The sequence below is a fragment of the Cavia porcellus genome, unplaced genomic scaffold (assembly GCF_034190915.1).
Source record: "Cavia porcellus strain 051 isolate PalLab524CR breed Dunkin Hartley unplaced genomic scaffold, mCavPor4.1 scaffold_29, whole genome shotgun sequence".
Taxonomy (NCBI): domain Eukaryota; kingdom Metazoa; phylum Chordata; class Mammalia; order Rodentia; family Caviidae; genus Cavia; species Cavia porcellus.
The window spans coordinates 3,732,265-3,752,367 of NW_026947512.1; the positions used below are offsets into that span (position 1 = coordinate 3,732,265).

Below are 20,103 nucleotides of genomic sequence, written 5' to 3' on the forward strand. Positions count from 1 at the left end.
ACTAGGTTAGAGCTAAGGGCAAATGGCTTAACCCAAGAAAGTTTGAAAATGATACTTTGAGGGGCTAGGGATTTAGCTCAGTGGCATAAGTACCTGCCTTGCAAGCAGGAGGTCGTGAGTTCAATCCCTGGTACCGATAAAAAATGAAAAAGACAAAAAAAAGAAAAAGAAAAATGAAAATGATACTTTGTTTTTCCCTAAGCACTAGGACAAACTTGTCAGCACTCCTCAATGTGGGTAAGGTAGTACGATACAATAAGAAACCTGAAGGCACCTAACTTCTGAATACCTGTCCTATGCGTTTCTCTGGAGCTCACTGAAACATAACTCGAAAATAAAATAGTCCTTCAGCCTGGGTGATTATAACTTGCAACAAATGCTGGAATACAGTTAACCATTTAGTAAAAGGTCATTATTACCTGTTTTGCTGGCTTGCCTAAGCTTGCTCAAACTAGTTTTTTTCTCAACATTAATGTGTTAAGAAAGGGATTGCCATTATTTTGAAATGAAATGAAATGCAGGAGAAAGAATTGTATTCTTGAATTTGATTTTAGGCCCCGACACTCCCTTGAGCTTAGTAGGTATGATACAGGAAATTAGAAATGGATATAAACAATAGTAATCTGGCCTCTAAGCACTGTCAATTCTCAAACTGTCCATTCACCTCATAGCAGCTACTTACCTGAGTTACTACAATATTACACTCTGCTGCTCGATCATTCTGGATAAAGTCATCCAGGATAAACTGTGGAACCTGTGTGGTTTTACCACATCCAGTAGCCCCTCGGATAATAACAACTGAATTTTGATTAATTGCTTCCAGGATTTCACTTTCAAATTTCTTCACAGGTAGAGACTCTCTCTCCTGTAAGACCTGTATTAGGAAAGTTGTATATACAGTCAAATTTCTACCAACAGTTATACTAGGAGCAAGTATCTTAATTCTTTAGGAAACTAATCTATAAAAACTTTCCAATGGGTTAATACTCAAAATATTTTTCATAAGAGTATTATTAGTATCTGCAGTTGAAGTACCTCTTTTTTTCGAACTACCTCTTTTAACTAAATATCTTTAGAACTATATTTTTGACATCCTTATTTTCCTAGTTTTCTGTACATAGTCCCCTTTTATCACATGCTGTTAACGCATATACATTAATGTAACAATAAGCTTGTTTTGTCTAATAAATACTGAAAAGCTACTATCCAATTTTCTCTGCTTATATTAAATTGCATCAAGAGTGAAATGATATTTCTTCTCAGGACTTCAACTCAGAGCAACTGCCCCTGGAGTTAACTAAGATTAGCAGTTTGGCAACTGGTTTTGGTTTACCCTACTAAAAGAGTAAAATATTCATTATTTGCCCATACATATCTAAAATGTGCATCTCTAAGTACCAAATTTTAAATACTTCAAACTTACTGCTTGCAAATCTTGATCATGTTCTAGCTGGCACATTAATTCATTCTTAAGATCCATACTTATTTGTTCTGGAGTAGCCTGTAAAATGGGAAAGCAAATTCAATCAAGAATGCATTTTTTTGCCTAGGCATACTAATGAAATATATCTGGAATAAAACAGGATGTTCATCTTAAAAGCACTGTACTACTCACATAAGCCAGGGGCCCCTCATCAATGTTACAACTAGTCCAAGGATTCCAGTTGGATTGTGGAGGTGACCAAGGAACCACACCTATTTGGTTTTGTCGTTGAGATGGTTCAAAGTGAGCCAGTTTCCCAGTGTTGAATAGAACTGGCATAGAAGGATCAATAGGCTATTAAAAAACAAAAACAAAAACATAGTATCAGTTGCTTGTTCAATCACATAAATTTCCTAAAGCAAAGTAAAACTCTGCATACTTACTGGAGGCACAATTTCAAGATTTAGCTCTTGAATCACATTTATCAACTGATGCTCTAAATCAGGAGAAATGTTAACTCTGTAAGGCTCCACCTACAGGAAAAAGGATAACAAAAATCATGTAAAACACATGAACAGAAATCTACTATGGTGAAGCTAACGGTATACACTTAACACAAGACTACAATGCAATATCTCTAAAACAGCAGTTAGTTTTAAAACTATGGCTTCAATTATTATTCTCTACCCACTAGGAACACAGAATACTGGGCACATTTTTCTGGTCAATGTGGCCATATTATTTGATGTAGTCAGATTCTTAGAACTCCAAATGAAGCTTTTATAGCCAAATACATTCTAAATAAAGAGAGCCCTTGACTCAGGAGAGCTTATAATATCTTATGGGGGCACTAAATTCAAAGACTCACTCTCTCTCCTTCTTTCTTCTTTGTAAGTCCAGAATAAGCTTCAATTACTTCAAGATGATAGAGCTGTCTGACAAGTGACAGAGCACAGGACTGTGCTGCCAACTTTTTATTTGATCCATGTTCACGTGCAAAAATCCCTGTAAGATAAAAGTCAGGATTACCAAAGATGCAAAAATAAATCATCTGAACAAAGAAATATACAAAGAGGCACCAAAGTACCAAAGAAGCCCTATATGCCACAGGTCTTAGTTCCTTCTCAATTGGTGTATTAACTGAATACTCAGTTCTATTAACTTATAAATGATCAAACATTTTGATTACAGGCTGATTCCGAAACAAGCCAACAAGATGAAAGCAATTTATTTTTAACAAAGCTATCATTATCTGGCATTAAAACAGGAAGAAAACGAAAAAGTTTTTCAAAGAAAAAAACCTGACATTAATACGAGAAAACGAAACTTTTGCAAAGAGTCTAAAAAACAAATCATAAAGAATTGGGTCCAAAGTGGCTACTGAGACCACAAGTCAGAAAATCTCCAAGAGGTCTGGATAATCTCAGCCTCAGGAAAGCTAAGAGGATAGCTATATGAGACCAGCATGGGTTATACAGAGTTCAAGGTCAGATTGAACTATAGTGAGACCCTGCCTAAAATACAAAACCCCAAACCAACCAACTAAACAAACAAACAAACAAACAGTAAGGGCTGAATTGAGAACTCTCTCTCACTGGTGAAGTGGGATGTGAATGTAATCAGTTACTCAGGAGGTTGATTCAGGTGATAGCTTGAGCCCAGGAGTATGAGGCCAGCCTGTGCTGCAACATAGTAACAACTTGTTGCAAAACAAACAAAAAACTGAACAAACAAAAAACCAAAGCAACAACAAAAATAAAATGAGTAAGGCTCTGCAAGCCATGTAGTCTTAACTACCCTACTGACAAAACTTATATTAGTGCCATATAAATTATACTCCTGTAAACTAAAAATGATTTTTATGTTAGATTTATATATATTCTGAGAAGCTGAGGCACAAGCATCCTAAGTTTGAGTCCATCAGGGGCAACTTAGTGAGTCCTTGTTTCAAAATTTAAAAAAAAAAAAAAAAAAAATTTGAGGTTACAGCCCAATTTAAAAGCCTCAGATTTAATGCTAGTACCAGAGAAGGAAAATGAGTTGTAAAAACAAAAAGTTGAGACATCTGTGACTTGGAAAGCCCAAATATTTGCTATCTAGTTTTTTATACAAAGTTCCACGTACTTGACATAAAATACTGAATGTAGCTGTGTTATAGTAAAATTTTACCTATAAAAACAGGCAGTAAGCCAGGTGTGGTGGTTCACACCTGTAATCCCAACACTTGGGAGGCTGAGGCAGGAGGATCAACAAAAAAAAAACCAGGCAGTTAAGTTGCATTTAGCCATAGTAACACAGCTGCTGATTCCAGCTTTAGACTGAAACTATCACTGCTCACACTGTTAACTACTGAAAGCACTGATACATAATATAAAGTTGCCTTTTCTCTGGCACCATTCAGTTTTAGGACAGATGTCTATAAAGCAAAGGAGGGATATAAAAAGGGCTTTCTGCCTAGTCAGTCAATAGGCTGACAGAATGGTTTTATCTTCTTTCCCCTGATGCTTCCTTGTCCTTTTTTACAGACAGAAAGGATCTTGCAATACAGTGCAGGCTGGCTTTGAATTCACTGTGTAGCCCAGGGTGGCCTTAAACTTGCAGCTTTAAGTAACTTTCTAAAAAAAAGCCTAAGAAAATAAACTTAACATCACCTCCTGATGAGCCACTTATTGTTTTTTGTTTTTTTTGTTTTTGTTTTTGTTTTTTTTGACACAAGGTCTCACTATGCAGTATAGGCTGGCCTTGAGCTTACTTTGTAGCCAACGCTAGTCTCGAACTTGTAATGTTCCTCCTGCCTCAGTCTCCCGAGTGCTAGCATTATAGCATGAGCCACCACGCCTAGCATGTGATGAGCCATTTTCTATTTTTTTGTTACCAGGGATGGAACTCACAACCTTGCACCTAACAGACAGGCACCTGAGCCACTAGGCTAAATCCCCAGGCTATCATGAAAATTTCTCTATGTTAAACTTAAATCATTATCAGTATCATAATTGCAGAATTCTTAAGACTAGAGACAAACCCTTAAGGTTTTACTTTAAATTTCCAGGCAAGTAAATTGAACCCATGATGTAATGTATAATTTACTGAAGGTCATAAAATACTTGTTAGTAACAAAACCAGATAAACAGGGCTATCTGATCTTTCAAGCAAAATATACCCTTAAACTTAGTATCTAACAATAAAAAATATAGGCATCTAGGCCCTTTATAATTTCCAGAAGGAATAATCCCCACCTATTCAATAAGTGTTTTCTCAAGGTAACTTTCTCAGATTTACCTCTTGATTTTGACTACCTTATTTATAGACAACCCTTTCTAGGCTTTTAATCCTGTAACTTGACTCAATCCTTTTTAAATCTCACCTAGCAACCTTATCTAAAACTCAAAGAATGCTTTAACATTGACAGATGAAAACATTTCAAATTTTTCTGACACTAGCAAATTCTTTATCTTCCTACCGTTATTTGAGGTTTGAAGTATCACCTTAGTATGATACTTTTTCACACACAAACTGGAGAAAGCCTGTATTTCATGCAATTACTAATAACTCTAAAACATCCTAAGAAATTCAAAACATGACTGTATTTCTTTGGCATATTTCAGTTGGTATTCTATGAAACTAGACAGGATTGGGGCTGGGGATTTAGTTCAGCGGCATAAGTGCCTGCCTTGCAAGCAGGCAGTCGTGAGTTCGATCCCTGGTACCGATAAAAACGAAAAAGACAAAAAAAAAAAAAAAAAAAAAAAAAAAAGACACTAGACAGAATTAAATGAACTTGAAAGATTTCTTTGTAAAAGCGATTTACTTCTATAAAGAAAATCTCAGTCAAGTAAACAGCAAATGTAAATAGGCTTTTCTGATTTCCTCTTAAGACTTTCTCACAGGAGTCAGAATGAAGACTGACAATTGGCCACAGTTGACTGTCACCTTGGAGATTATTACCTGCACTAACATTTCATTGTGTATTTTCCTCCTGTTTCCTAGCATGCTGCCACTTCCTTCCCACCCAAAAGCCCGTTATATCCATACTTTTAATTCTATGTAATCTTTAACTACCTAGTCCTCATTGGAGCATAGTACATGAAATACTGCTGCCATGTTTCTGAATTTATGGTTCTTCTGCTATTTGTTCTATTATTGATTTATTACATACATTAAAACTGTCAATGCTTCACAAAGAAAAATTTGAAACTTTGCTACAGCTTTGCAATTCCAGTACTTGGGAGGCTGAGACGAGCAAACAGAGCTGAAGGCCAGCACCAGCTACATAGCATGAAGGCACAAAAACAACAAAGAAACAAAACCAAAACTACTCTCCTACAATGTTAGATCAATTTGCCTTTTTAGTAACATGGTTTTACATCCATGTGGCTCGAGACTTTATTGTGAAGGTTTCTCGTATATAAGAAAAAGGAAGTGCACCAAGGAAGCTATAGACACTTACTTCTGCCCAGTTGCTTGATATAAATGGTCATTTCGGCAATAAAGCTCCTATAAAAACACATATAGACAAGGTTAGGAATTTTATTGTTAGAAATTACTAAATGCAGGTCTCCTAATTAAGGCAGGCTTTCCAACTGCTTTAGGTTAAAAAAAAATCTAAACATCACTGTCCAATCCTAGAACAAAGTATATAAACTTCAAATTTATATCATGGTATTAAACAGTAAAATCAAAGTTGATGAGCCAACTGTTCAAGAAAGGAAAATGTTAAAGGGTTTTAAAGTCTACATTTACTTACTCTTACTCCAAAGGTTAGAGCCTGAATAACTAGAACACGTTCATTAATAAGGAATTTTTCATTTAAGCTTGGAGCCATGACACAGAATCCAAACTCTCCAAACTAGTTAGAATACCCATTAATTACTGCAAATCTCTTAAAACTATACATGTAAACACTTTGTATTAGTAGCTCCTGAGACAGAGTTCAGCATTTCCAGGTAGCTGGAAGCACCCCGTGGTAAAAGATAACTTAGCCTATGTATTACATTTACTTAAAGCAGGTCCTAGAGCACAAAACACACTTTTAACATGATAGCTAAAACTACTGGTAGATTTTAAGGAATAATTTAGGGATTTAGCAAGGGAAAAACTGTCCTTTGAAGCTAGGCATTCTGGTGCTTTCAGCACTCGGGATACACTCTAAGCTTAACTTGGTGCTGTAAAATAAAAAGTTAGGTGAAGCTTAAGAAAAAAATGTTAGACTCCTTCCTATACCTCTTGTGAACTGACCTTCAGGCACAGGGGCTTCAGGGGTCAAAGGCCACTGGCTTTGAGGGGAACAACATCCACCCTTTCATTTAATGACACCGATGACAGTATGTTTCTCAGCCAGGCTTAAAGTCAGCACTCAATCTCATTCTCCTCCACCTAGGGGGAACAGCGACACCAGAAATCAGTTTACAATAGATTCCCATGTGATTGCTTAGTTCAGCCTAAGCAGCAGCACATGTGTGTATGAACACAGACCTCTGGTGTTGCTGTCTGTTATGCCTTTCAATAAAAGACATACAAGGAGCAATGCTGTCCCAGCTCCCAACTGTCTCAGTCTCCAACATTACCATATCCTGAATTCTTTGTATCAGAAATTAATGATAAAAGTATTGATAGCAAAAAATAGTTTGCAACAATACGTTTCAGGCACACTTAGGTAAATTACTGTTCTTAAAGTCACTAAGTGTGGTTAAGCCCAACTAGGTCAGGACAAAATAGTAAAGGAAACAAATCGCCAATTACATATTTTCTTTATAACTTGAGATTTTCAAAGTCTGATCGCCAGTATGGTTGAGAATTCAGGATTGAAGAAAACAGTGGGAAGCAGGAGGAGCCATGCTCTGAACATCATTTTGACAGTGTCAAATTTTTGTTTTAGAAATAATTATTTTAGGTATTGTTAGATGCAACCAAAGAATAATACTTTGATTGTCAAGGAAAATATTTTCAAATTTGAGTAATTTATTCCGTGTAATTAAAGACAGCAAATAGAATCATCCAGAATATTTCCATTCAAACTTCCCCTTCTCTTCCAATAAAAATAGGGTGCCCCCCAGAAATGTCTAATCCATATGAGCCTTCCTGGGAGTAATAATTACTACACCCTGGAATGCTCTTAGGAAGAACAGCAAGCAGGCTGAGAAACATACTGTCACATAACAACTTCCCTTTATGCTCAACTTTATAAATTTAACAGAAAAAAATGCCACTAATTTACACCAGCATATGCTAATTTAAACCACACAAAGATCAAAGCTTTCAACTTTATGGTCCGTAAGTTTTAACAGGACTCTTAAAGACATCTGCAAACTTTCAAACTGAGTAAAATTTGGATCTAGACACAACACAATCTAAGAAACTTAACATGTTTAACCTGATCCATTAAAGAATATTTACAACTATCTTTAATGGTACCACACAGAATAAAATCACCTCTGGCTGGTATTTTAAATTAATTAACAACAAATCACTATTTGTGGTGGTAACTTAGGCTCTCAGATTCAACTGAGAACCTTAAAAGCATCACAGATTTTTTTTTCACACAACAACTAACATTATACTCTTATGTGAAAGCCACAGTAAACTACACATTACAAGCCAATGGTAATTCTTGTTCAATGTCATTTACTGCCTTTTCACAACTCACTACTGATCTATGTAATAAGCCAGGTAACACATACAAAAATAGAACACATCCAACAAGTATCAGAGCAAGCTTAACTTACTATACAAAGAAAAGAACGAAACAAGCAAACCTGTTGTGATCAGGACCCACTTGGGTGTACTTATATTCCCCTTGGATCTTTTCCTTTTGGAAATATTGGTTCAGGCGAGCCTTAGCGTTTTCTAAAGTCCAGTTTCCATGAAGCCCAGCATTTAAATCCACTTCTTCTGATTCTAGAGTCTGTGGAATCAGTGATAATGAAATTTGGCTGCACTAATTATAGTTTAGCTATGCATAAAATATTGGAATTTACAGTATTCTTTGTACTACCCTTTATATTGCAAGTTTTTAATTCTTTCTATTCCTAATCAAAACTGATCTAAAATGTATTTAATGCATCTACTGTCAAAATGAGTCATAGTTAATAATGTACTACATTTGTTTCTAAGAATCATTTAACAAATCTTTGTACTTTAACACTTCAAATATATTAAATGTAAATTAAACTGTCCTGTTAAAATGTATTTTTAGAGGCAGCAGGACTGCTCTAAGTTTGAGACCACCTCAACTACATAGTGAGACCTTGCTTTGAAACAAACTAAAAAACCAAGATCAAAACCAAAACACCCCAGCTATGGTGTTTAAAGAGATTTTCTGAGATAATTACATTTGCTACACAACAGAAAAGACCTCCTATTAACATCAGGAAAATGGTTTTTGGTTTTTTAAATGCAGTACAGGGGACTGAGCCCAAGTTCATCATACCAAGCAACATCCCCATTCTTTTTTGAGACATAGCTTAACTTCTTGTTAAGAGGTTGTGCATGCTGGGCTGGAATCTGCAATCCTCCTGCTTCAGAATCCCAGAGATCAACTGTGTGGCCAAGCCTAGCTAAAAATACTAGTTTTTTAAACATGAAATTTCAAGGACCAGATTTAATTAGCCTAGATTTTTGGTGACTTTTGTGAACAAGTAGTTTTAACCACTTAAAAAAAAAAATCATCCAACTACTTGTGAAGTAGTTGTGAAGGTCCTAAACCTTGCTATGAACAAAGTCCCTAATTATATTTCCAGAGATACAAATCAAGGTGGTAGCCTTACCGCTTCTACTTCTTGTTCCTCCTTTCTTGAGTAGTAGTCCTTCATATTGGTTCCCCGGCCTTCTCCGTCTGGGTCCTCCTTTTTTGGGAAGAAGTCCTTCACATCGGTACCCAGTTCCCAGGTGGATCCAGAAGCAGCACCAAAGCCAGATGCTCCAGCTCCAGAATCATTTTCTATTAAAAGAAATTGTTTTCCACATAAATCCAAACTTCATGTTTAGAAATTCAAGGTTTCAGTAACTTGTAAAGGAGCCTGGAATGTTTATGATTCACATGAAAAGTAATTACATCACTACAGTATAGCTCTAAAATACAAATTAAGATTAATAGAAACAATATCATAAGTTGCACACGTGTTACATTTTATAAAAAAAGATTAAGCACCACAACTGTTCCTTTACTAAAGACCCTAAAATGTTAACTATAGGACCAGTGATATTAAGGAAAAGCTAGAGACATAAAATGATGACTCTTGATGAAAAACCAGAATAGTAATAGCACTTAGCAGATTACTAAAAAACACTATATATATTTTATTGTTCAGTAATCCTCCATAACCATGAGGTTTTTGGTATTATTTCATAAAAACTGGAATTAAGACTAGCAATCTGACCTCCATCCTTGCTAGTTTACCCTGTAATAAGACATCCTAGTAAAAGTTTTGAGTATATCTAGATTCAGCAATGACTAGGACTTAAAAGTAGTTAAGCAAAAAAAAAAAAAAAAAAGTCTCCAATGTTTTTGGAAATTAGAAACAAGAATGAGGTACGGGGGCAGTAACTCAGTGGCAGAGAAATTTGCCTAGCATATTGCCAGAATTTGGGTCTGCAAGTGCTGCCACAGAAGATGGAGGATGGAGTATGGGGGTGGGGGTACATAGAGATCTTTTATTCAAATAGTGTAGTCTGAAATTTAAGTTTTAGTGAAAGATAACAACCAAGATTATGACATACATAAGAAAAACTAAATGGTCCAGTGATTATTTATAAGGCTCTTGGGTCATCTTTGTTATTTGGTACTGGGAATGGAACATGCTTGTACCATTGAGCTATAAATCCTTTGCCTTAAGTCACCTCTTTCAATATCAGGAGTTCACTACGGCTATTTTTTTTTATTCAAATTTTTAAAAAAGTGAAATAAATGACCAACCGAGTGTATCTTCTTAGTTCAAGACCCTTACCTGCCTTGAGAGCCAGATGTGGTGGAAGAGGTCCTCCCATGGTGGTTGGTAAACTTTCACTGTTTTTTCCAGCATCAGTAGTAGCAGTGTCAGTAGCTTCAGTAACTGGAGGTGGGGGAGGTGCAATCTGCAAGAGGAAAACTCGAATGTAGATTTCCTTCAAACTTATTACAAATGTATTATGAACCAATCTTTTACCTTTCTAAGGATTAAAAAATTCTTTTAACACCTCAAATAGGCCAACCTGTCATACTTCCTTCTCACCTTTAGTGACTGATCATAAACTATTCAGCTATTTGACAGAAAAGGAGCAGAAAAAACCTGCCACTTTGAAATGATACATACATTTAAGTACATTATATTACACACATAAATGTAATTTCTCATGAAGGTGCTATCAGCTTATGCTGTTTATATAATTTACTTTTTTGCCTTAGTAGGTTCATGAACACACTAAACATTCATTAAGTATCTTTTAGGAGATTCCATTTAGATTTCAGCTAGACATCTTTCTGGATGCTAAGCATACAATAATCAATTACGTTTGAGGGTTTCTCCCAATCTATTTTTATAAAACACTGCCCTTTTTTTTGTGATACTGGGGATCGAACTCAGGACCTTTCACTTGCCAGGCAGGTGCTTATGCCACTGAGCTGAATCCCCAACCCATAAAACACTATCTTTGTAAAATACACCAAAAACTTGGGAGAAATATAAAACAGAAGGTTATACAAAACAGAAATCCACTTTCTAATTAGATGAAAGCATGTAAAATTGATTTAAGAATTAAGAATGTTTCTGATTGTTTACTCAGTTTTGTACTCAGGTTCTCACAAACCAAGCAGCACTGCCCTGTACTTCCTTTCAATACAGTGGTTATTGGTACCTTTTAGCATGTCACACATTACTTTATTAGTAATAAATAATTAATTGTAGTAAAAGATATTTTTTGGCCAGGGACATAGCTCAGTAGCACAGCACCTGCCTGGCAAGTATGAGATCAGGTCACAAGCTCAATCCACAGTACAAAAAAAAAAACCACAAAAAATAAACAAACAAAAAAACAACAGACAACAAAAAACCCCAAGATATTAAATCTTCATTAAGATGATAACTGGGCTGGGGATTTAGCTCAGCAGCATAAGCGCTTGCCTTGCAAGCACGCAGTTGTGAGTTCGATCCCCGTACCAATTAAAAAAAAAAAGATGATAGCTGAAAATACCTTGTAATACTTTCATCCTCTTGAATGGTTTCACACTGTCTTGATATGTTTGATGCTATAGTATATGAAGTCATACTCAAATATTTCAAGGAAAGAGACACTATGGTAACTACTACTAAGTCGGGTTACCTTGTGGTGAAACAGTATGTTGCTTAAATTGTTCTGTTCTGACCTGTATTGTTATGGCCTCTTTTATCTCAACCTTCCCCCTTTTTAAAATTTTATTTATTATTATTATTTTTTAATTAAGGGAAAAAATTTTCTTTGAAATTAGCAGGATCTATTAACTTTTTTGATTTCCTATTAACTTGATTTGAAGCCCCGTATTGCTCTCACCATATTGTTTTGACTGATTTTACTCTATTCTGTTCTGATTGAAATTATCAATTTTGAGGGTATAGGCAACTACTTTCAAGGCAGTAAGATTCACTATGATGCCCATTCTGGTTTGACTATTATCTTCTTCTGAAGTTCAGTAATGTCTCCAATGTTTAGGTTTTATTGGTTTTGTTCTGTTACTGTTTAGGTCAATTTTATTATACCTGATGACATAGGTAATTCTTTTTAAGGTAGCAAGGGGCATTATGGTAACCAATGTTGATTATCTTGTATTCTGTCTTTATATCATGTAGTACGTCCATCCTTTGTTTTGACTGACTCTATTTTGTTTTGTCACATTTGGTTTTATTCTCTTCCAAAAATAAAGTAATAAGAACTGTGGGATTAATAAAACCCAAAATGTGTAAATGTTATTGTAAAAAAGGAAAAGAAAATGCTCTAAAGGATACAACTGCAACTGTGTTTAGGTGTGTAAGACAGATGACCATATTACTAAGTTTTTGTTGGATCACTGAACACAAACTGCAGTCTCACTGTCTGAATGTCCATTTTGTATGCTTAATTTTGTAACTTGATCAACTATTTCTAAGATGACAATATATAATCTATTAACTAGTGATTTCTTAACTGTTTTTTTTTTGAAATTCTGTATTACTTGTACTCTTTTACTGTTTTATTTTCTTTAAATTAAAAAAAAAAAAAAAAAAAGCTGGTCGATACTGTTTTCTTCTAAAACACAGAACGTTAAAGTTTAACTATGGGGTTTACCGAAAATATACTAGAGGTATACTAAGAATTTTAAGACAAGGGATGTGCACAGCAGGGCACATCAGTCATCTTAGCACTCTGGGAGGCCGAGGCACAAAGAACAAAATTTCAAACCCAATCCAATTTAGTGAGACCCACCTCCAAAAAAAGCTGCCAGGAGTGATGGTACACGCCTTTAATCCCAGCATTTTGGATCCTGAGGCTGGAAGATCACCACGAGTTTTAAGGCCAGCCTGAGCTACATAGTAGTACTATTCTTTAAAGGGGGGTGGGGGGGTGGGGGGGGATGATGACACACATGGGTAACTGGAATGAGAAATAAACTAAGAACTCAAAATAGTCTAAGAGCAGTCCTTAAAGCTATTGAAAATAGTTAAGTATGATTGGTTTGGGGTGTGCTCTGAAGGGGCTGATAATTTTGTATAGCTATGCTTTCTCCAGGAATGTGCTGAAAAAAAGCTAAGAAGAAAAAGAGCTATTTCTGCTTATGAAAATCTTTTTACCAGGGAAAATTTTATAAAATTAGAAGAATTAGGGCTGGGGATTTAGCTCAGCGGCATAAGCACCTGCCTTGGCAGTCGTGAGTTCGATCCCCGGTACCGATAAAAAGGAAAAAAGACCAAAAATAAATAAATAAATAAATAAAAATAAAAAGAAAAAAAAATTAGAAGAATTAGACACACTTAATCTAGAAGAATGACATCAAACAAGTTCATGAAAAGATTAAGTTGGCTCAGCAGGAGTTGAAATTGACTACATTAAATGATGTTTCACATAGAATCAATAGAACTTTTATTTTCCGTGCTAATTTTGCAATAACAGGTTACTCTCTTCGATCTTCTCCCTGAGGCTTTTCCTCTAACTTTGGCTCCATCTCATAATAAATTCATGGTAGTTCATGACAAACTGAAACTGTAAAAGTCACTGCAGAAAATGATCACTCTAACTATCCAATCAAGTAGGAAAGTGTAACTACTTTTCCAGTTTTTGGTTTTCACTGGGCATGTGTTATTTTCAACATAATTTTGTATTTGAGTGATTTCTTTTTCTCTGTATTTGTATGTTTTAAAACTACCTAGAATATGAGTAACTAATTGTAAATCTTCGGACAATTAGGTAGATACCTGAAATGTTTCCATAACCTAACAGATTGACCCACAGTACTGTTTTTCTTATTGTTTTCCCAATAGTTATAAATATAGACCATTGTACAGTAAACAAACAAAAAACTCCTCACACACAGAATGTATGTAAAAAGTGAGAATTATCATCCTGGGTCTCCATACAATGAAATTCTATAACCTTGTAACTGAAGTTCAAGAGCTACTACCCATAATAAGAGACTCTGGACTTCAAGATAAAAACTATGTGTGTGTGTGTGGGGGGGGGGGGGTGATATGCAAAGAAAAGCACCTCTCAATTTCCCTTATCTGCCTAAAGAGCAATGTGAACCGAACTGTCATATGTCACTCTCTGCCTTCAGGCTTATCAACTGATCAACCTGTAGAGAGTAAACAGTATTTCTTTCTTTTTTTTTTTTTGGTACCAGGGATCAAACTCACAATCTCACATTTGCCGGGGAGGAGCTTATGCCACTGAGCTAAATCCTTGTCCCACAGTAACAGTATTTCAAGAGAGGAAATTAAAGGTGGAAGCCAGATCCAGACTACCACCTATTGTGAGGACTTAGTGGCACTGTATGCCCATAAACCCATCATAAACTGAAAGTATAGGAAGTAAACTTTAGCGTGCTTATCCTACCCATCACAACTTATCAACACAGCACACTGTGTACTGCTGTGATAATATGGCTGAGAGTTTTGAGTTTCTCATACTGCATATTGGTAGCCCAGGGGAAAATTGCTATGATTTCTACTGAGTGCATATTACTTCCTCACCATGGCAAGTAGAACTAATGTAAGTTGGAGGCTGTCTGTATAAACTTCTAAAAACTCACTGGGTTTCTGATACTCATTTTCCTCTCATGTGATGCCACCATGGAGGTAATACTTCTGTAACTTCTCTTTTATTAATGGCATTCACTCTCCAAGAACCTAGAGATAAGGAAAGCCATTTCTGCACAATACACATTCTAAATACTTGATTTTATGTACATACCCCAACAGTTGGAACTTCTTCACTCTTTACTTCATTTATTCGAACCAAATAGTTAACAAAGTCTCTGGCAGCATTGCTCTGTGCATCTTTTTTATTAGTAGAATTGCCCATGCCAGTATAATTAAACCCTTCTACACGAACCTGAAAGAGCCAAGAAGAAGATTTTAAAGCTGGGTAATCCTGTAATTTCAAAAACCTGTAATTCAATAAACAGTCCATTAACAGATTACAAACAGTTCATTTTTAAATATATACTTTATGCAAAATTGGTAAAAACTAGCAAAACTAGAACATATAAGCGGGTCGAGGAAATAGCTCAGTGGCCCAGCACTTGGCTGACAAGCACTAAGTCCTGAGCTCAATTCTCAGTACCAATAAAACAAAACAAAACATTTGAAATTTAATGTCTTGGGCTGGGGATTTAGCTCAGCGGTATAAGTACCTGCCTTGCAAGCAGGCAGTTGTGGGTTCGATCCCCAGTACTGGTAAAAATGAAAAAAAAAAAAAAAAAAAAAAAAAAAGACAAAAACAACAACAACAAAAAAGAAATTTAATGTCTTGTGGTAACCTAATCAGAAAAAAAAATGAGTATTAATTTAAGTGGTACAGATATTCTCTTCTAAGAGAATGTTCTACATTAAAATCTCGTAACAGAGTCGGGGGTGCAACTCATTGGTACAGTGCTTGCCTAGCATGCACAAGGCCCCAGGGATCAACCCCAGTACTGTAAGAAAGTTGAATTCTAATAACCAAAAAACAAAAAGCAAAACAAAAGAAAAAACCCAAGCTGTTCACTTTAGGTACTGTACTAATTTTTTTTCTTCAATCTTTTTAAGACAGGATTTTGTAGCCAGGCGTGGTGGCTCACGCCTGTAATCCCAGCACTTGGGAGGCTGAGACAGGAGGACCTCTGTGAGTTCAAGGTCAGCCTAGGCTACAAAGTGAACTCAAGGCCAGCCTGAACTGCATACAGGCCCTGTCTCAAAAAGAGACAGGGTAGTTCAGGCTGTCCTCGAAGCAATCCTCCTGCCTCAGGGTTGTCAGTGCTGGATACAGGATTGTAACAACACATCTTGTAATCCCAGCACTCAAGAGGCTGAGGCATGAAATCACTGCAAGTTCGAGACCATTCTGGGCCACAAAGTTAGCCCAAGGCACCCCTGAACTGTACAGTGAAAGACCTCGTCTCAAAAAAAGCACTATTATTTAGTCTCTCCCAATGTACAACTGATTTTAGTATTTCCAAAACAAGAGGCATTCTTCCAAATCCAAAACAAGCTTCACAAATCAGATAAATGAATTATACCTCACACATGAACTTCTGACGGTTTTTGTTCCCTACTGCTCTAAATTCATAGGCTGGAGTCATCTTCCTTTTGCCACACCAGGCATACAGAAAATTTTTAATGTCACCCATGATTCACGAGTTTTCTTCAGACCCTAAAACACAAAAGTTTAAAAACACCATTATGACTGCAAAGCTTAGAAATAAACAATATTTGGAAAGCACTGACACCGAGGAGTTTTTTTTTGATACCGGGGATCAAACTCATCACCTCACGCTTGCCAGGCAGGCGCTTATGCTGCTGAACTAAATCCCTGGACACTGAGGATTAAGTATACAATTATTTTATCAAGATGTTATTAAAACGTCCTATTTAGAAATTTTACTAACAGGATTAGAACATCTAAGACATGCCTTAAAACACTGCAACAGAATTGTTCATAACACAAAAGAGGACTACCATAACTGCTCCATAAAGTGGCAAAATCAATGAGGCATTTGAAATGGGGTGGAGTATTTTGGTAGGAATTACTTGCAAGCCGGACATGGTGGCTCACGCCTGTAATCTCAGCACTCAGGAAGCTGAGGCAGGAGGACTGTTTTGAGTGCGAGACCAGCCTGGGTAACAAAATAAATAGAAAAATCCATCCCTGGTAACAAAATAAATAGAAAATAGGGAAGGTGCTTTCATTTGAAGAACTGAAGAGAGGAACACACTCAGACCGACCCATTAACTAAGAAAAGGGACTAGTTTTATTGGATGCTTTGTGGAAAGGGATCCGTTTGATCATTATCACAGTCCTGGTGTTGTAGCTTCAGATTCTGACATGACTATCACTGCTTGGGACAGACTCAGTTCAGTAGTCTGCTGCAAAGGGGACCGCTTAGGACAATGGCTGGATACTTCTGAGCAAAACTCAATGTCCCTGTAAATTCTCTATCTTGATGTTCTCAGTTTTGAGGGGGAACAAAGTAGTTTGTGTAAATTCTGGGCTAATCAACCTTATTTTGCCAATTTTAAGGCACTCCCTAAAAGATAAATATGCTTAATGCAAATTTATGAGAGGCAATTTGACTCAAAATTTACAAAGGTCAAACTTTGTTCCTTTTAGTTACCTATTGGGCAAAAGTCATCATTCCACACTCTAGTGATTTTAGTTCCCTGAATGCTCAGGACAACAAAAATCGTCTTTAATAAGTAACAGGTTAAGGGGCACAGAACTGAATCTGTCCTACCTATGTTGGTCTCTAATTGAGTCACTAGCAGACTATCCTTAGTTTCTGGTTCATACCATATTAGTAAGACCAAATACATCAAGTATTCATTTCTTGAACTGAAGATAGTTAAAGGTTCTGTACCACAGATTTCTTTTAGGTCTTCCTGTTCATCAGAACTGTGGTATATTGCTTCCTTGAACTGGACTGTGTCATGCTTGGCACTCTCCCTCTACCCAAATCTATAAAATATTAAACAATAGGGAGACTACCAGTCTAAACAGTTGAGTCTAAATCATAAACACAGAATCAGACCAAATTTGGGTTTGGGTAAATGAATCCAAAGGCCAATGGGTTCGTTGGAAAACTCTGCTGGGAGGCTGTGGTAAGGCCACACAGCAAGGCATCCAATTTTAAGGGAGTACCTTTCAATAGATTCTGGGATTTAAATTCAACAACCTCCCACGCACAATCTGGCCATTGAAGTCCTAAACTATATGGGCCGACGATACGCCTAAACCTTAGGGTTTTTTTTTTTTGGGGGGGGGGGGTACCAGAAATCGAACTCCAGACCTCGCACTAATAGCACTGCTCAGCTAAATTCCCAGCCATGAAATCTCTTAAACCTTGAGAGCCAAAACATATATTCTCAACTAGGTATATGGTGCACACCTGTAATCCCAGCACTTGGGCGGCTGAGGCAAGAAGATCTCTATTGGATTCATGACAAATCTGAACTGCACATAGCGAGACCATCTCCACAACAAAACAAAACCTTTCTCTCTCTACATCGATTATCTCAGGTATTTGAGCATTGATAAACCAGTAACGTCAATTTGTATAATCCACCCGATTCATTAAAAAAAACATGTAGAATAACAAAATACGAAAGAGTGCCTTATCAAATTTTTAAAAATAGTCTCATCTGGCCGGGCGTGGTGGCTCACGCCTGTAATCCCTCAGGAGGCTGAGGTGGGAGGATCGTTTTGAGTTTGAGACCAGCCTGGGCTACAAAGTGAGCTTAAGGCCAGGCTGAACTGCATAGCGAGTCCCCGTCTCAAAAAACAGGAAAAAGGGGGCTGGAGATTTAACTCAGTGTCATAAGCGCCTGCCTTGCAAGCAGGCAGTCGTGAGTTCGATCCCGGGTACCGATAAAAAGGAAAAAGACAAAAAAAAAAAAAAAAAAAGAGGGGGAAAAAAAGTCTCATCTGACAATATTCATACTAATGCATGTTTATAGAAAGTTTACTCCTTTTTTTTGGAAGCTCCGAAGTCAACTTCATCCAACAGAAACATTCATACACTCATCTGTATACTAATTTAGCATTTTAGTAGAAAGAGAAAATTACATTGCCTCCTCCAATCTGTTCCAATCCTCAATTTTTGGCTAAAATAAAACATCTAATCTGTTCCAACGGCCGTACATACATTCTCGTCAAGCTATCTAAATCACAACTCTGGAGTCGGAATCCACCTCTTAAATCCTTTTTGGCTAACCTAGCAGAATACTGTGTGTTAGAGATTTAGCCTTGTTGGAACACAAAACATTACTACTCCCTTTTTAGCGATGAGAAAAACAGTATCCTGGGGGATTTAGATCAGTGGTTTAAGCGCTTGCCTGGCGTGAGGTCGCGAGTTCAAAAAAAAAGAAAAAGAAAAAGAAACACAGTATCTTGCCGTAGACGACAGATTCCAACTGGAGAATGAAGAATTTCAAGGACCCCAAATCTCCTAAGCACCACTCCTACACGGTCTCCAATCCCTTTCTTCTCCCATCGCCCCGCCTCCACTACTGCTCATTTGAAGCAGCACTGCAGTAGTACACTAGTTTCCACCACCGCCAACCTCAAGCCTGTCGCTGCTCTAGACCTCACCACCCTCCACATACAGCGCCCTCTTTCAGTTTCTGGCCACTCTGGCCGCAAGATAACAACCTCCGCACTTTGCAAGCGGAAATAATTCTCGGCCCTAACGCTAAGATGCAGGTTTAAATAGCCCTGTCCTCCGTAGCGCCTTTCGCATCCAGAGCAGGGCTCTATCTAATCTTTAATGCCCGTTTTTTACCGAATCAGACATTTATTTTCACACCGCCTGCTTCTCACCGAATCCTAGTCCGCCGCAACCATACAGAAGGGCAATAATGCCCTGAACCTACGTGTTAATACACCCACAGGTCCCACAGGACATTTGTCACACGAATAGATTAACGAAAAGCCATAGGCGCTCGTGGCGTGGCGGCCGCAGCCACCACAGGCGACTCGGTCTCCCCTTTCCTCAGCCGCGACGTCGCGCAGCGTGCTAGGCCCAGGAGGAAGCGGACCTTGCGCACCCGAACAACTAGGAAGACGCGCGAAGGGCGGGGGCCGCGCGTGGCCGCGCAGCGCCACCAGGCTCCCGCGCACGCGCACACCACTGGGCTGCCGCCCCTCCCCCACCGGCCGGCCCGCGCCTCACAACAAAGCCGCCTAGGCGGTCACAGCCCGCCCGCTCCGCATCCGCGCCACCCCGCACGGCGGCCACAACTTTTCTTTCTTACCGGCCCCTGCTTCCCGGTGCCTGACAGTACAGCCCTCTCGCGACCGTCCGTCCGTAGCTCTGGCCTTCCACAGAGAAACTGCGGAGAACACCGCAACCCGCGTGGAGGAGGCGGTGAAATGGCTCCGACCGCTGTGCCAGGGGGTGGAGCCAGAGCTTACGCATGCGTAGTAGGCCAGCGCGGGGTGCGAGGGCGCCTTGAGGGAAGGGGCGGGGCTTCAGCCGCCCGCGGGGCAGTGGGAGAAGGGTTGTTCCA

General features: G+C 37.9%; 1 protein-coding gene across 5 annotated transcripts in view; it reads right to left on the reverse strand.

Annotated features, from left to right (window-relative positions):
* The window catches only part of Dhx9 (DExH-box helicase 9), a 45,062-nt gene extending 25,059 nt beyond the window's left edge, over positions 1 to 20,003 (reverse strand). For 3 of the 5 annotated variants that reach the window (XM_063240041.1, XM_063240040.1, XM_063240044.1), the window contains exons 1-12: positions 19,849 to 20,003; positions 16,119 to 16,252; positions 14,813 to 14,953; positions 10,366 to 10,492; positions 9,187 to 9,359; positions 8,176 to 8,324; positions 5,871 to 5,917; positions 2,292 to 2,428; positions 1,867 to 1,956; positions 1,616 to 1,777; positions 1,424 to 1,501; positions 683 to 874 (exon numbers count right to left, since the gene is read on the reverse strand). In XM_063240041.1, the coding sequence (XP_063096111.1) occupies positions 683 to 874; positions 1,424 to 1,501; positions 1,616 to 1,777; positions 1,867 to 1,956; positions 2,292 to 2,428; positions 5,871 to 5,917; positions 8,176 to 8,324; positions 9,187 to 9,359; positions 10,366 to 10,492; positions 14,813 to 14,953; positions 16,119 to 16,229 (1,407 nt within the window). In that variant the 5' untranslated portion in view covers positions 16,230 to 16,252; positions 19,849 to 20,003. Of the gene's footprint in view, positions 1 to 682; positions 875 to 1,423; positions 1,502 to 1,615; positions 1,778 to 1,866; positions 1,957 to 2,291; positions 2,429 to 5,870; positions 5,918 to 6,643; positions 6,799 to 8,175; positions 8,325 to 9,186; positions 9,360 to 10,365; positions 10,493 to 14,812; positions 14,954 to 16,118; positions 16,253 to 19,848 lie in introns of those variants that run through there. The other 2 variants (XM_063240043.1, XM_063240042.1) reach the window with 2 other exon arrangements.
* Between the last annotated feature and the right edge of the window lie 100 nt (positions 20,004 to 20,103).